The sequence below is a fragment of the Macaca thibetana genome, chromosome 16 (genome assembly GCF_024542745.1).
Source record: "Macaca thibetana thibetana isolate TM-01 chromosome 16, ASM2454274v1, whole genome shotgun sequence".
NCBI classification, from domain to species: Eukaryota; Metazoa; Chordata; class Mammalia; order Primates; family Cercopithecidae; genus Macaca; species Macaca thibetana.
Genome location: NC_065593.1, coordinates 1,156,073 through 1,173,366, shown reverse-complemented (window position 1 = coordinate 1,173,366; position 17,294 = coordinate 1,156,073). Strand labels below are relative to the sequence as shown.

General features: G+C 42.4%; 1 protein-coding gene across 3 annotated transcripts; it reads left to right on the top strand.

Annotated features, from left to right (window-relative positions):
* Positions 1-3,256: 3,256 nt before the first annotated feature.
* On the top strand, positions 3,257-16,450 carry LOC126939061 (translation initiation factor IF-2-like). 3 transcript variants are annotated; one of them, XR_007720289.1, is made up of 7 exons: positions 3,257-3,858; positions 4,437-4,663; positions 5,077-5,343; positions 14,768-14,894; positions 15,098-15,355; positions 15,529-15,818; positions 15,958-16,450. XR_007720289.1 is itself a non-coding variant. In XM_050763957.1 (5 exons), exons 3-5 carry the CDS (start codon positions 15,625-15,627, stop codon positions 16,380-16,382), a joined length of 516 nt encoding a protein of 171 aa, XP_050619914.1. In that variant the 5' UTR covers positions 12,469-14,894; positions 15,098-15,355; positions 15,529-15,624; the 3' UTR covers positions 16,383-16,450. The 3 variants fall into 3 exon arrangements, 2 of the variants coding, with proteins under 2 accessions (XP_050619914.1, XP_050619916.1); XM_050763957.1 differs by lacking the exons at positions 3,257-3,858; positions 4,437-4,663; positions 5,077-5,343 and having other exon boundaries at positions 12,469-14,894; positions 15,958-16,196; positions 16,300-16,450; XM_050763959.1 differs by lacking the exons at positions 3,257-3,858; positions 4,437-4,663; positions 5,077-5,343; positions 14,768-14,894 and having other exon boundaries at positions 14,950-15,355; positions 15,958-16,196; positions 16,300-16,450.
* The last annotated feature ends 844 nt before the right edge of the window (positions 16,451-17,294 follow it).

The following is a 17,294-nucleotide window of genomic DNA, read 5'->3' as shown; positions in this document are numbered from 1 at the left end:
GGTGACCGCACAATTAGTAATATCCTGCATAAAGCGTGGGCAAAGTTGGGCATGACCTGTACTAATGATAAAAGTTTAAATAAGAATTGTTAGAAATTCCTATACATTCAGCAAGGTACATTGCAAATAATAAAATGAAAAAGACTATTACACTATCTGCCTTAATATAAACAACATGCATCATGATTTTATTTATGTATTTTCAGGACTCTGCATTCATTGTCAATGTTAAAAACAGAATTAACATTTAGTTGACCAGGTGTGGTGGCTCACGCCTGTAATCCCCGCACTTTGGGAGGCTGAGGTGGGCAGATCACAAGGTCAGGAGATCGAGACCATGCTAGCCAACATGGTGAAACCCCATCTCTACTAAAAATAACAAAAATTAGCTGGGCATGGTGGCGTGTGCCTATAATCCCGGCTACTCGGGAGGCTGAGGCAGGAGAATCCCTTGAACCAGGGAGTCGGAGGCAGAGCGACACTCTGTCTCAGCAAACAAAAAAACAAAAAAACAAAACACAAAAAAACAGAATTAACATTTAGTTTTTCCTACATTTAAAAAATGTCATTTTAAATTGGTTCCTTAAGATTCAAAGATCCATAAGAAAAAACTAATACACTTATATTTTTACTATAGGATATTTTTTCAAAACAGCAATCACAGGAATTAAAACATTTATATGTGATGTTACAAATAGGTTGATATTTAACACCAGAAATTAATTTGGTGTATTATCCTCACATTTATAATAAAACAAACGTCTAGGTTCACTCCCCTTATAATCTGGTGGTTCCTTCTACCTTGTTGGCCACTGGTTCCACAACACAGCTAGATAGTACTATGTTTGCAATAATCTATGGGCTTTCCTTAGGGGGAGAGAATCACAGGGGCTTACCTAAATAAAGCCATGCCATTTTATTTTGTCTGATTTTGGTAGCAACCTGATTCAATAAAACAATTTCTTTTAGGATATTCATTTTATAGTTATTCCTGTCTTGCCAAATATACTGGTGATTTTATTAAAAATTTTAGGATAAAAACTTAACAATGCTAACTTTTCTATCTTAAATGAGTGTTCTGACACCTAAATAGAACAAGAATGGCTACTAAGTCATTCATATTTTTTGGTGCAAAGCTATTAGTTTGGGTCATATTGAATTGCTGACTTTTTGACCTGCAAAAGTGGTGGTTTCAGATGCTTCAGCCTGTATATCCTGGAGCGAGTGGTGGCTTTGTGATTGTTAGGAATTAAAACTTACTAAGCTCTCCACAGATAAAGGATATCAGAAAGATAAACTAGATAAGCAACTATTTGTCCGTAAATCAGAAATACACATGTAATTGAAGTATTACAACACAATATATGAACAGCTTAAGAGCTGTAGAAAAATCGCCTTACTGTGTCCAGAGGGGATGTTGTTGGTCCAGCCAGCTCACCTGCCAGGTCTCTGGTTCCTATGCTAGTCCTTTTTGTGTTGGAACCACAGATACTAGTGTTCCCCCAAATATTTACTTACATGATGATATTATTGCTGTCATTATTATTGTTTGTAATATCCAGCAGATTTCCTGGGGGCATGGATGGTACTTATGTCCACATGCCCAACACACAGGGCCCAGCAAATACAAGATGTGCAGTAAGTGTCAAAGCACGGGTGGTGACAGTCATAGGCCAAGCACTTTCCCAAGCATTATGCTACATAAAATAACTTTAAGAGTGCACTGTGGCCAGGCATGGTGGCTCACACCTGTAATCCCAGCACTTTGTGAGGCCAAGGCGGACGGATCACGAGGTCAGGAGATCAAGACCATCCTGGCTAACACAGTGAAACCTCATCTCTACTAAAAATACAAAAAATTAACCGGGTGTGGTGATGGGTGCCTATAGTCCAAGCTACTCAGGAGGCCGAGGCAGGAGAATGGCATGAACCCGGGAGGTGGAACTTGCAGTGAGCTGAGATTGCACCACTGCACTCTAGCCTGGGCAACAGAGCAAGACTCCACCTCAAAAAAAAAAAAGAGTGCATCGTATCATACCTTCATCTTGCTCTTGAATCAGTATTTTTTTTTTTGTTTTTAAATTTATAACATCAATGAGTAAGGAAATGCCTAAAAATCACAATAGGAATCTCTTAAGACTTTAGCAATAAAGTTCTGATAATTGAAATCCTAAATCTTCTCAGACAGGTGCTTTTATGGTGAAGGCAGATTGCTATTCCTCACATGGTAACTGCATTTAAGTTTTATGCAGTGGCTACATTGGAAAGAGCAGTGGCGTGCTTAATTGCATGGAGAATGTAATCTCACACCTGCACCCATGACCACTTATTTTTCTGTGGTCAGGTTTATGAACAGTGAACACTGGTCCTCAGATGGCCTCACTAAATACGTTACTATGTTTGTAAGTGTTCACACAAGCAGTTTTATTTCCCTGCTGTTATGGATGATGAAAAGAGTCAAATTCTGTAAAATATCTGAAGAGACTTATTCTGAGCCAAATGTGCCCAAGGTCGTTGGGGCACATCTTAGTTTATACATTTAGGGAGACACGAGACTCGGTCAGATACATGTAAGATGTACATTGGTTCAGTCTGGAAAGGCAGCACGAAGCAGGGAAGGGGAGGCTTCCAGATTACGGGTAGATGGAACAATTTTCTGATTGCCAGTTGGTTGAAAGAGTTAAGTTATTAACTGGAGGACTTGGAGTCGGTAGAAAGGAATGTCTGGGTTATGATGACAAGGGGTTGTGGAGACCAAAGTTTATCATGCAGATGAAGGCTCCAGGTAGCAGGCTTCAGAGAGAAGAGATTGAAAATGTTTCTCAGCAGACTTAGTTTGTTCCACTGGTAATTCTGAAAGGGAGGAGGGTGTAAAGAGGCACCCCTTGTCCCCCATCATGGCCTGAACCAGTCCCTCAGGTTAGCCTTGGAATGCCCTTGCCCAGAGGAGGGGTCCATTCAGATGGCCAGTGGGCTTAGAATTATATTTTTGATTTACACTATATATTTACAAATGTAACTTAATACTTCTTGAACTGCAATGAAAGGCTATTATTTGCTGTATGTTGTTCAGAATAACATTAAGGTAGTTGTATTTGCTTCCTAAGGCCAGTGACACAGAAGTTCTTTCCCATAAGGAGCTCCTGCCAGTTACTCGGGTTGTTAGGATGGACACACACCGGCCATGTTCTGAAGCGGCTTACATGCTGGGGCCTCTGCTCTGCCAAAGGGACAGTAAGTAGTGGCAAGAGGAACTGTCTTGGCCCACTAATAATACATGTCCATGTTTTATGGGAAAGTTAGCTGCATGGGTTAAAAACAACATTATATGCCCTGGTAATCTGTATTTCATTAGGAATAATTAACTTGAAAAAGCAATGTATCTTATAATTGGGAAAAAAGTGATAAAAATTATATTACCTCTGGGTTATGTCTCTTCGATACAGTATTTAAATAAGACCACAGCTGTAAAGACTAATGGAATCATCTGAAATATTATATCACTTGTTGGCAAGTGTTTTATCCATACCTACTTTACTGAAAGCTAAGATCGCTAAAATTGGTCAGCGAATGAGAAAATGCAAGGACAGAGCCATCAGGCCTATTGGCTCGTTAGCACCTCTGGCAACTCTGCATGTTCACAGGGAAACCTCCATGACCTCAGCTCCCCCAAAACAGGCAAAATGAAACACATGTATTCTAGCTTTGATCTCATCTCTCGTGAATATGCTCTGTCCAGGACTTCTCTGTCATCACTCCCCAGACGCTGGAAGAAAGCCACAGCCATGCCAGGAGTGGAGCCAGGGAGTGCAGGACACGGCAGCAGCAGCCACATAGGATGGGCTGTCTACACACAAGGTGGGTGTGCCCATGGAGCAGGTCGCAGAGAAACTGTGGGAGATCACAGACTGCAGAGATCATTCTGGCATTTGGCACTCTAAGGAAAGTATAAGGCAGTTCTGTCTGATTATTTAAAATAGAATCGTTTCTGTCCCAAACCCATTTACTTTAGGAGGAGATAGGATTCCATTCTTGAGATGTCTTTGACTGCTTCTGTTGGATCTGGTGGCAGTCCTTTCTGCATTTCTCAGAGGATTATCAGTGCAACACCCTGAGGAAAGCAGTAACATAGAAATTACACAGTTCTACTGGAGATTCACCTTTATCCAAATCGAAGATGAAGCATTTTGGGGGCAACAATAGGATGTTAATTGTTAATCAATTCTGGGTCCTGGGAATATGAGGGAGTTTAATTATCTATATTTTATATTCCTCTTTTAAAATCTTTAAAATTTAAAAGTTTAAAAAAAACGTCAAAAATGCCATGATTATTTTATCTTGAGATATTTAAGGGTTAGAGATACTTGAAAAATATACACAAAGCAAGAGTCTGGCATATACATATTCCTAATATAAGCAAAACTGTGTCATTCCAGAGATTTTGGCATGTTGAATGGGCACCATGGTGACCTACAGTCTTCAAGAACAGTACACTTACACCTTCAGTAAGAACTCCAGCTTCCCTGCAGCTTTATTTCCTGAAGGGGTCATGCTGACCAGAGAGGCGGCCACACTGAGCTTCCGAACCACCGTCCCCGCAGCTTACAGCTCTACAAGAGCTCCTTCCGCGAGGAATACCTTCCAGTTGTTCTCACCTTAAATGGTGAGTGTCCTCAGCGTAACAACAAGAGTGAGGCCAAATATTATGACCATAACAAGGTGGGGCCTTTCAGTGTTCAAACCACAAACAAGAAACTCGACAGCATTCCCTGCAACTGTCATTCTATTAGCATTGGTTTATTTTTCATTATAGCCCTAAATATTTATCAAAAAAGTTAAATTTTGGTGATTAAAATTAAGATACCTTTCTTCCATAAGATTTTGATCATTTTTATGTATTTGATATGAAACTGTGCTTCCTGTTGCCAGAAGGCCTTTCCTTCTCTATATGAATAATCTAAATTGTTAATCAATTTAGTTTAAAATAAGAGCTATTATCTTATCTATGGAAATTATTTCCTCCTCTTAAACAAAGTAGTACTTCACCCATATAAAAGCTGATATCCATATCCGCAGCTGCTCTTCATCCATTGGTAGCTGGGAAGTCGCTCGTGTCATCCCTGCATGAAACAGAGAAGTGGAGCGGGAGTTACCCAGCCTGTGCCCCACCAGAGCTTTTTCAGGCGTGCACATTGGAGAGCAAAAGCAGCCTTCAACCTTGCCTCATGGCACATGAGAGGAGAAACTTCTGGAAGCACCTCCACACTCTCTGATAGGATCTGGCATAGGCAACAAGAGAGTTGTAAAGTCAAGAGTCTATCTGTGAAGGAGACCATTGTGTGGGTAAAGGGTTTAGATATTGTAGTAAACCACTTCTCTCTTTTCCATGTTCCTTGATTATAGCAGAAACATTAGGAAAGAAATCCTGGTTGTGCAACGAAAAACAAATTATGCAAATGTCAGTAATACATTAAAATGCATTAAAATAAGTCATAGTGAAAGAAGTTATAAAAAATGTTTTCAAGGTTCATCTGTGTTGTAAGAGGTATCAGAACTTCACTCCTTTTCATGCCTAAATTATATTTTATTGTATGTATATACTACATTTTGTTTTTTGAGACGGAGTATTGCTCTGTTGCTTAGCCTGGAGTGCAGTGGCACAATCTCGGCTCACTGCAAGTTTCACCTCCCGGGTTCACGCCATTCTCCTGCCTCAGCCTCCTGAGTAGCTGGGACTACAGGCGCCCATCACCACGCCCGGCTAATTTTTTTGTATTTTTAGTAGAGACAGGGTTTCACTGTGTTAGCCAGGATGGTCTTGATCTCCTGACTTCGTGATCTGGCCATCTTGGCCTCCCAAAGTGCTGGGATTACAGGCATGAGCCACCACGCCCAGCCTATACTACAGTTTTTATTTTTTTATTTATCTGTTTTTTTTTTTTTTTTTTTTTTTTTGAGACGGAGTCTCGCTCTGTTGCCCAGACTGGAGTGCAGTGGCGCGATCTCCACTCACTGCAAGCTCCGCCTTCCCGGGTTCCCGCCATTCTCCTGCCTCAGCCTCCCGAGTAGCTGGGACTACAGGTGCCCGCCACCGCGCCCGGCTAATTTTTGTATTTTTAGTAGAGACGAGGTTTCACCGTGTTAGTCAGGATGGTCTCGATCTCCTGACCTCGTGATCCGCCCGTCTCGGCCTCCCAAAGTGCTGGGATTACAGGCGTGAGTTAAATTATACTTTATGTTCTAGGGTACATGTGCACAATGTGCAGGTTTGTTACATATGTATACATGTGCCATGTTGGTGCGCTGTACCCATTAACTGTCATTTACATTAGGCATATCTCCTAATGCTATCCCTCCCCCCTCCCCCCACCCCACAACAGTCCCTAGTGTGTGATGTTCCCCTTCCTGTGTCCAAGTGATCTCATTGTTCAATTCCCACCTATGAGCGAGAACATGCAGTGTTTGGTTTTCTATCCTTGTGATAGTTTGCTGAGACTGATGGTTTCCATCTGCATTCATGTCCCTACAAAGGACATGAACTCATCCTTCTTTATGGCTGCATAGCATTCCATCGTGTATATGTGCCACATTTTCTTAATCCAGTCTGTCACTGATGGACATTTGGGTTGGTTCCAAGCCTTTGCTATTGTGAGTAGTGCCGCAATAAAGATACATGTGCATGTGTCTTTATAGCAGCATGATTTATAATCCTTTGGGTATATACCCAGTAATGGGGTGGCTGGGTCAAATGGAATTTCTAGTTCTAGATCCTTGAGGAATTGCCACATTGTCTTCCACAATGGTTGAACTAGTTTATACTCCCACCAACAGTGTAAAAGTGTTCCTGTTTCTCCACATCCTCTCCAGCACCTGTTGTTTCCTGACTTTTTAATGATTCTAACTGGTGTGAGATGGATTCTCATAGTGGTTTTGATTTGCATTTCTCTGATGGCCAGTGATGATGAGCATTTTTTCATGTGTCTGTCGGCTGTATAAATGTCTTCTTTTGAGAAGTGTCTGTTCATTTCCTTCGCCCACTTTTTGATGGGGTTGTTTTTTTCTTGTAAATTTGAGTTCTTTGTAGGTTCTGATATTAGCCCTTTGTCAGATGGGTAGATTGCAAAAATCTTCTCCCATTCTGTAGGTTGCCTGTTCACTCTGACAGTAGTTCCTTTTGCTGTGCAGAAGCTCTTTAGTTTAATTAGATCCCATTTGTCAATTTTGGCTTTTGTTGCCATTGCTTTTGATGTTTTAGACATTAAGTCCTTGCCCATGCCTATGTCCTGAATGGTATTGCCTACGTTTTCTTCTAGGGTTTTTATGGTTTTAGGTCTAACATTAGATTAGCTCTAATCCATCTTGAATTAGTTTTTGTATAAGGAGTAAGGAAGGGATTCAGTTTCAGCTTTCCACTTATGGCTAGTCAGTTTTCCCAGCACCATTTATTAATTAGGGAATCCTTTCCCCATTTCTTGTTTTTGTCAGGTTTGTCGAAGATCAGATGGTTGTAGATGTGTGGTATTATTTCTGAGGGCTCTGTTCTGTTCCATTGGTCTATATCTCTGTTTTCTTACCAGTACCATGCTGTTTTGGTTACTGTAGCCTTGTAGTATAGTTTGAAGCCAGGTAGCGTGATGCCTCCAGCTTTGTTCTTTTGACTTAGGATTGTCTTGGCAATGCGGGCTCTTTTGTGGTTCCATATGAACTTTAAAGTAGTTTTTTCCAATTCCATGAAGAAAGTCATTGGTAGCTTAATGGGGATGGCTACTACAGTTTTTAAATCCAGTCATCTGCTGGGTTGTTTCCACCTTTTGACAATTGTGACTAAAGCTACTATTAACATTTTTTGTTTGTTTGTTTTAAGACGGAGTCTCGCTCTGTTGCCAGGCTGGAGTGCAGTGGCGCGATCTTGGCTCACTGCAAGCTCTGCCTTCCGGGTTCACGCCAATCTCCTGCTTCAGCCTCCCGAGTAGCTGGGACTACAGGCACCCGCTACCACGACCAGCTAATTTTTTGTATTTTTAGTAGAAACGGGGTTTCAATGTATTAGCCAGGATGGTCTCAATCTCCTGACCTTGTGATCCACTCACCTCAGCCTCCCAAAGTGCTGGGATTACAGGCGTGAGCCAGTGCACCCGGCCAACATTTTTTTTTTAAAACAGAAGTTAAATGCTTATAAAAACTGAATGGTAATGCAGTATTGCCTAAGGCTTTGCCATTTAATAATATAAATATCACATTAATGATAACTTAGAGCCTCACTCAGTTTTCATATGCTTAACTTCAGCCTTTTCCTTTATTGAATGAAAATGGAGGGACTTGATTGTTGGTGTTTTTTAAGAGTTGGGTTCTCATTCTGTCATCCAGGCTGGAGTACAGTGGTGCAGTCACAGCTCACTGCCACCTCCAACTCCTGGGCTCAGGGAATCCTCTTGCCTCAGCCTCCTGAGTAGCTGAGACTACAGGGATGCACCAGCATACACAGCTGAAAATGGAGGAACTTGGAAAAAATACTCTTTATTATAACCTATTTGGTCTTGACTTTTGAAATAATTAGAATTGGATTTAAAATTTGATCCTGGAATAGCCATAAATGATCATTATTCCAGGAAAAGTAAATATTGGTGCACCCAAGTAAATGCTTAATAGATTCAAATTTTATTAAATAAATTAAAATGTGCTTTAGAACCTGCATTCACAGTTTAGTACTTCATTGGTTTTACTTTACTTGGCAGCCAAATGTTTATCATAGTGACGATGGGGATATGCTGATGAGAATTATTATAAAATTCTGTTTTGGCCAATTAAAATTGTTACTCCAAGAATGTAAGACTCAGAGCAAAAATTTATAATAAATCCTAAAGAGAAAAGATATACATTCAGCACTGTTCCTCCATAGATCTTGCTAGGACGTAACCTATAGTCAAGGTTTTTTGTTTTGTGTAACAATATTTAGCAATGAGATTGCCAAGTTATCATTGTTATTTGACCATTTAAAATGCCAAACTATCCTCACTGGTTTTCCTTTACCTGGCAGGGAAATGTCTGAGTTATCATAGTGACTACTGGAGACGTGCCAGTGGGAACCCACTCCCACTAGGTACAAAAGAACAAATGCTACAGCAAATTAACCTGAAGGAAAAATCAACATTTGGCTTAAATAGGAATACGTATTTAAAAAGCACCAGAGGCCAGGTGCAATAGCTCATGCCTGTAATCCCAGCATTTTGGGAGGCTGAGGCAGGTGGATCACTTGAGGTCAAGAGTTCAAGACCAGCCTGGCCAAGAAGGTGAAACCTTGTCTCTACTAAAAATACAAAAATTGCCCAGGCATGGTGGTGGGCGTCTGTAATCCTGGCTACTTGGGAGGCTGAGGCAGAAGAATCACTTGGACCTGGGAGGCCAAGTTTGCAGTGAGCCAAGACTGCACCGTTGCACTCCAGCCTGGGCCACAGGAGTGAAACTTCTTCTCAAAAATAAATAAATAGCACCAGAGTATTTAAATTATGCATTGTCACTTGGTTTTGAAGAATAACTGTTATGTGTTGAATCTGTATATATCATACATTTTTCTGCTTGCATTACAAATTTCCTGTTGAGATAAGAAAAGCTTTGAGGTTTAAAATATGTATCTTTGTGGATTATACCAATTATAGATACTTAAAACATGAATAAACATGTTAATCAGAATACAAAGAGACAGAATTCTCTTTCATCACAGATAGAATTCAGTGATTCATTGCTGTCAAATCCCTCATGTTGGAGACAATTTTAGGAAAGCAGAAGAAAGAGTGTTTCCCCCATGACATGGATCCGAGACCCTGTATTGCAAATGCAGGAAGCATTGGCTATTTTGAAAGAAGCTCCTTGTCATATTCATAATTTCCCAGGGAGAGACAAGGTAGAAACTGCTCTCGCCTGAGCTCATATGTCATCCTAAATGCTACCTGTGAGACCACCAGGACCTTCCACGAAAAATGCTTCCACCCTGACTCCCTCACTTGGCCATCAGGCATAATGTAGAAACTTGGCATTTTTCTAAAAATTCAGGAAAGGGGAAATCAAAGCAGACATCAGCTTCACAAATGATATATTAATCAGGGCTCAAATATGAAAATTATTATTATTATTGTTAGTCGGAGTCTCGCTCTGTTGCTCAGGCTGGAGTGCAATGAAGTGATCTCGGCTCACTGCAACCTCCCCCTCCCAGGTTCAAGCGAGTCTCCTGCCTCAGCCTCCAGAGTAACTGGGATTACAGACGCCCGCCACCACGCCTGGCTAATTTTTGTATTTTTAGTAGAGATGGGGTTTCACCACGTTGGTCAGGCTGGTCTCAAACTCCTGACCTTGCAATCCACGTGCCTCAGCCTCCCAAAGTGCTGGGATTACAGGCTTGAGTCACTGTGCCCGGCCAGAAATTATGTAATGATAAAACTAGAGTTAAGTTTATGAGAAGAAGAGAAAGAAGTATTCGTTTTCTTTTAGCAAATGAATACATTTAAGGCTGTGGCTCGGGTCCTGCCTTGCCTGTGGGTTGAGGTGAGATGTGTCCAGTGCTCCCCGCTACTCTTGCAAACAGGACCTAAATATTCTGCAGAGAGGCATTCTTTCTGGCTGCTGGTCATTTTCCATAAAAACACACTTTACTATTTAGGCATTACATTCCTAATGCCTTTATTATTTTTTCTTCTTCACAAAGAATTACATTGAAATATAAATAAGTTTTCACCTTCTTTCCAGGTGTGCATTCAGACAGTCCCAGTCATTCAGGAGGCTGAGGTGTGAGGATCTCTTGAGCCTGGGAGTTCAAGGCTACAGTGAGCCATGATTGCATCACTGCACTCCAGCCTGGGTGACAGAGTGAGACCCTGTCTCAGAAACACAGTTAATTCTTTTCTTTTTGCTCATATATAAATTGTACTTTTAAAAAAATATTTAAATATCATTTAGAGCAAATCCCCTTGTGGCATGTTTGTGATTGCTGCTTTGGTACTTGAGACTCAGCCAGGTCTGTTTTGTTCTAAACAACTGCTGGGATCTGTCTTGTTTTTTCAGCGATTTGTACATTGATTCTCCTGGTCATTTCTTTTACCCCTGTGTATAATAGCACAAACCTGGGAATGTTAGAGAAGACACATAAATGGGCATTTAAAATACGTTCAGAAGCACAGTAACTATTAAAACTAGCATGGCTTTCAAACAGATGATGATTAATAAAATTGTGGCTTTTATTTTCCAAACAGGAAATGCTATGAATTTTAGTGCACCGAAAACCAGTGTGTAACAGAGAGTGCAGCCTGACTGAAAGATTTTTAAATTTTGTTTAAAACAGTGTCATAGTATAGGAAACCAGAAGGAATTGGAAACACAAATGAAAGAAAGAGACTGCTCCCTGCAACTTTTAGCCATGAGAGTAACAGTACACATTTAGATAGAAAAGGCTATGAGATTCCAAAAAATTCAAAGACACTATTGAGTTTCAGAGAATAGCAGGATATAACCCAGTCCTTGGTGGTCAGCTGAACCATATTATGACTGTTTTTTAACATGGAAGAAAGAAGACTCTGCTCCCTATTTAAAAACCTGCGGTTGAGCTGTGTACTCTCTGTCCCAGCTGATAGTCACAGCCTTGTCCTTACTGTGAGCAGAGTGAGGAACTGATCATCTCACTAGTGTGCAAGCTCTCAGACTTGTTCTTTACTAGAGTAGGTGCAGTCTGGGTGCAGTGATGGTTTCTCTCTGTGCCCAGAGGGCGGCTCCCTCCTTCACTGCCAGGACAGATGTCAGTGTGTGTTCTCCCAGCCAGTAGGACAGATGCAGTCAGTGAACAAAACAAACATAGACACACACACACACCTTCCTCCCTCAGCAACCCCAATGCCTGACAACAGAGATGAATCATGCTACTCAAAGTAGAAAGTTGCCATCAGTAAGTGAAACTGACAAAAGGGTATCTTAAAAGACAATTGCTTCAAATTTAATATCTGTAAAGAAATATGCAGCTGATTATGGAGTTGATGAAGAAGTAAACTGCGTGATATAAAGGGGAACATAATAAACATATTAGTAATAATAATTAAAGGGAACATAATGAATTTCATTATATACATTTTTTCTTTTTCTATAAGTTAATATATAAAGGACAATAGCATGGAATTAAAGGTGTTGTGTTTTTATTCAAAAATGACTTTTTTTTTTTAAACAGAGCCTCCCTCTGTTGCCCAGGCTGGAGTGTAGTGGCATGATTTGGCTCACTGCAATCTCCACCTCCTGGGTTCAAAAGATCCTCATGCCTCAGCTTCTTGAGTAGCTGGGATTACAGATGCCGAGCCACCACACCCAGCCAAGAATATTTTCAAAAGCATGTCTCTCAGGCTATAAAAATTGAATTTGAAATTAAGCAATAAAGTTTATAGCCTGAAGCAATTAGGTCTATGAAAATAATAAGTATTCATTTTATTTCTAAGTAAAAGAGATAAATCAAAGGCTAATAAAACATTTCATTTGGGATAACTTTCTTTTAAGATGGCTTTCATTCTGATTTTGCTGTTACTTTCAGATCAGTTAATATGTAGAAGACGACTACAATTTGTGTTGAGATTTAGAGTATAAACCAAGTCTCATTTCATTAACTAATACAGACCAACAGGTTGGTTAAGAAAGGAACTATTAATTTTACAAAGAGAGTTGTCCTAAACTGTGACAAGTTTTCCAGTACTTAATTCTTTTTTTTTTGAGACGGAGTCTCACTCTGTCGCCCAGGCTGGAGTGCAGTGGCCAGATCTCAGCTTACTGCAAGCTCTGCCTCCCGGGTTCACGCCATTCTCCTGCCTCAGCCTCCCAGGTAGCTGGGACTACAGGCATCCGCCACCACGCCCAGCTAATTTTTTGTATACTTAGTAGAGATGGGGTTTCACCATGTTAGCCAGGATGGTCTCGATCTCCTGACCTCGTGATCCGCCCGTCTCGGCCTCCCAAAGTACTAGGATTACAGGCGTGAGCCACCGCACCCGGCCTTAATTATTTTTACAACTCATTAGTTTTTTTAAATGGCAAATAAAATTGAATATATGTTATGTAAAACCTGTTTAGAAATAAGCAGATTGTAGAATGATTACATTGCGCTCAGGAACATATGCATACTTATTTTTTGTGGTGAGAACACTTCTTGATTTTCAAGAATACAATACATTAACTGCAGTCACCATGTTGTGCAATGCATCCCTTAAACTTATTCCTCTTGTCTAACTACAATTTTGAATGCTTTCACTGTCTCCCCAAACCCCTGCCTCCCAGCCCCTGGTAACCTCCATTCTACTGTCTGCTTCTGTGAGTTCAATTGTTTGACATTCCACATAAGTCAGATCACGTGGTAGTTGTCTTTTTGTGCCTGACTCATTTCACTTAACACAATGTGCTCCGTTAACCTCCTGTGAATCACAGGTTCTAACCTGCAATTGCTCTAAGTGTTTTCATTCCCTTTTCATGGTTTCTACTAAGAATTCCAGAGCTCAGCTGCAAGGTTTTCACTGCTTTGGAAGTTATTCACTGTTTTTTTTACATCTTATCCACAGACACACAAATAAATTGTCCAGTGCAAGTGCAGCGGCTGTATGCCCTTCCTGTGAAGGCAGGCCGGTTTGACATCTATTAAGCAAATCCATCTCAGCATTCTTAACAGCCTTTATAGTGTTTGATATCAAACTCAGTAATTTAAAAAATATGCCTCTGTCTTTGTAAGACTACCTGGGTTGGAGAAGATTTATGTAATATTCAACCCAGCAGATAATGTATATAAAAATTATTTCATATGATTTAATGATCTTGAATTAACTGTTTATATGTCATACTTTGAAAAAGCAGGGCAATTATAAAATTTAATAATGACATCTCCATAAAAAGCAATAATTCATATTCTACTTTAAAAATATTTTCTCTTATGTAGAGGAGTAAGTGGCATCCTAGTGGCACCAGAAGGATGTATTGGTGAGCTTGTGTAGCGGTCCCTAAGTTAACGCATGTTGCTTTATTTGACTGACACTGATGTTCCCATCTTAGCTTCCGGCAGTTAGGTGGGCAGAAAACCCAAAGTTAGTAACTTTGAACAGTTCCATCAATGTTAGTAACTCAAGGGCCAAAGTGATGGATTAAACAGCCAGTCGAGTCAATCTCTGGTTCACCCTCATGATGACAGAATGATTTTAGGTAGTGAGGCAGTGCTTAGTCTCAAGGTAGCCTCCCTTCCCCTCATGCATTACCTGGTGTTTGTGGGCAACAGTGTGGATCCTCTATACATGCCTGGGGTTTTGGGTGTGGAAAGGGTGTGCTGGGGTATACCCTGGGGCCTCTGCAAGTGCCTGACCCATAGATGCTCCCTGGGGCCTGGTAACTGGGTGCCCTGGTGGCTTACAGTGTGGAAGTTGGAAACTTCACCATAATCTGTGGCCTGAGCTTGGCCTCAGGGAATATTCCTGGGTGGTGTCAGCTATACATCCTCCTTACTCCATGTCACAGGGGAGCAGCAACTCTCTGAGATGGTGGCATGGGTGGTGAAAGAATTTACCAAGACAGTTGTAGGTAAAGAAAGGCAAATTTATTGGACACCACAGAGCTTATGTGTTTGTGGTGATGTGGGTGTGAACATACAATTATGTATAGTGCATAACGCTTGATGAAAATAATAAATGATGTTAATGTTTTATGTATTTAATATCGTATACTTTTAAATTGTTATTTTAGAGTAAATGTTTACTACTCTTTTTTTAAGTTAACTGTGAAGCAGCCTCGGGCAGGTCCTTCAGGAGGTTTCCAGAAGAAGGCATTATTATCAAGGAGATGACAGCTCCATGCCTGTTACTGCCCCTGAAGACCTTCCAGTGGGACAAGATGTGGAGGTAGAAGACAGTGATATTGATGCTCCTGACCTGCTTAGGCTTAGGCAAATGTGTGTGTTTGTGTCTTGGTTTTTAAAAAAAGGTTTTAAAAGTAAAATCAATAAATAATAGAAAAAAGCTCATAGAATAAGGTTAAAAAGAAAGAAAATATTTTTGTATAACTATATAATTTGTGTGGTTTTTTGTTTATTTGTTTGAGACAGGGTCTCACTCTGTCACCCAGACTAGAGGGCAGTGGCACAATCACGGCTCACTGTAGCCTCGACCTCCTGGGCTCCAGAGATCCTCCCACCTCAGGAGGACATCATTCCTCCAGACAGACATCAGGCCCCGGTGGACACCAGGCCCCAAGTGGGACACAAGCCCAAGGCGGACATCAGGCCTGAGGAGGACATCCGGCCCCTGGTGAACATTAGGTACAGGTGTCCAAGCAGGCCCTGAGTGGACATAACAGTGTCTAGGTAAGGAGTTGACCTTGGAGGAGGGTGAGCAGTCAGTAGCCCAGTGGAGTCCTGAGTAGGTCTTACGGAACGAAGGGGCTGTGGAGACGGAAACTTAAAGAAGCAGACTCCCTTACTTGATGACAGACCCGAACAGAACTTAGAACTCTAGTAACCAGGTGCCCATATCCTAGAGTCAGCCCTGTGGCCAGCTTACTTGGTGAGAGACGCTCAAAAGAGAGAGATGTTCTCGTGTTGCATCCCCACTGCCCAAGGCTGCTCCTTCAGGAATGGCAGAAGAGCCTTTTCCGACGATGCTGACGAAGGCTTATCCCTCACCCCAGACGCCTGTGGCCCTTTGTAAAAACGCGCACCCAGGTACCACAGGGCAGCCTCACCTCACCGGAGATCCCATCGGGCCTGCATCTGCACGTTGTCCTTGTCCAAGAGGAGATTCGGGAGCCTATACGGGCACAGGCACATGGTGAGGTGGCCTGCAGTCTGGAAGGCTTTGTGGGGTTGGTGCTTTTCAGCTGGAATTCTTTAAATTCAGTGAGGTTGTTTCTGTGTTTGGAAATTCCAGAGGAAAGTGATTGACGTTGGTGATCTTTCTCCTTTTTCAGCTCCTGCCGCACGTGCAGAGAGAGGGGAACTTCCAGCGCCCCTCTGTGGAGCCAGAACCCACAGCATGGGAGGGGCCCCTCCAGAGGCCATGCTGCAGCTAGAGCAGCAGCTCCAGAGCCCTCCGGGCCCTGCACCGGTACAGCCAAGGACCAGCCCAGTGAGGAGCTGCCCGACCTCAGGCCACCTGCCGTAGTCACTGGCCTCAGCCCTGGAGCTGAGAACATGGCTGGAGATAGAGGTGTTTGAGGACTGGAATTCCTTTAAATTCAGTGAGGTGGTTTCCATGTTTGGAAATTCCAATGGAAAGTGACTGACATGGGTGACCGTTTCCCCTTTTTCAGCTCCTGCGCCATGTGCAGAGAGAGACGAACTTCCAGCGCCCGCTGTGGAGCCAGAGCCCACGGCACGGGGAGGGCCCCTCTAGAGACAGCGCTGCAGCTAGAGGCGGCAGCTCCAGAGCCCTCTGGGCTGTGCACCGGTACAGCCAAGGAGCTGCCCGACCTCAGGCCACCTGCCGTAGCCACTGGCCTCAGCCCTGGAGCTGACAGCGTGGCTGGAGATAGAGAGCGGGTGGCCAGCACCACCCTAGACAGCAGCTCCCACACTGCCCCTAGTCCCGGGCATGGTGGGAGCCATGGAGTCAGAGACCAGGGTATGCAGCCTCGGCTCATCTACCTCACTGGAAAGAGGCTTATTTTATTCACCAGAGCCACATCCCAGGTGCAGCAGGACCTTTGCATTCTGCCAGTGCTGGGAGTATCTATCTGCGCACAGGAGGTGCTTGAGAGCAGGAACAGAAGCCTGCAGGAAAGGGTTCCAGCAGCTCCTCCTGCTCCCAGAGTCAGCCTTGTCTTCTATGAGAGCAGGAAAAGAAGCTTGTGAGAAAGGGTTCCAGCAGCTCCTCCTGCTCCCAGATGCGGCCTCCTGCTCCGGGCGTGGAGGTCTCTCTGCTACTGGGCTTCTGGGCTGTTTGCTCCTGATGTGCTCCCCAGGATGGGCTTAATGGGCGGGCAGGGGGTGCGAGGACCAGGGGGCGGCTTCAAAGGATACAGCAACCAAAGCTTCCAAACTCAGCACTTGTGCTCGGTCTCTCCATGCTGCCACCTGCCCTAGGATTTATTCATAGTGTTAAATTACCAGTTTATGCAAATGATGTTTCATTAAAGCTCAACTTTTTGAAAGTTCACGCCTTTTTTAGCTCCCTAATGTTAGATGGTGTTTTTGAGGCGATCCTGAATATCTCTGATAGTTGTGTCTTTTTGTTGTGGTTGTTTGTGTGATTGAGTTACCACCAAATCAACTGTTATTGGAAACCTTTCAGGTATGGCTTTTAGAA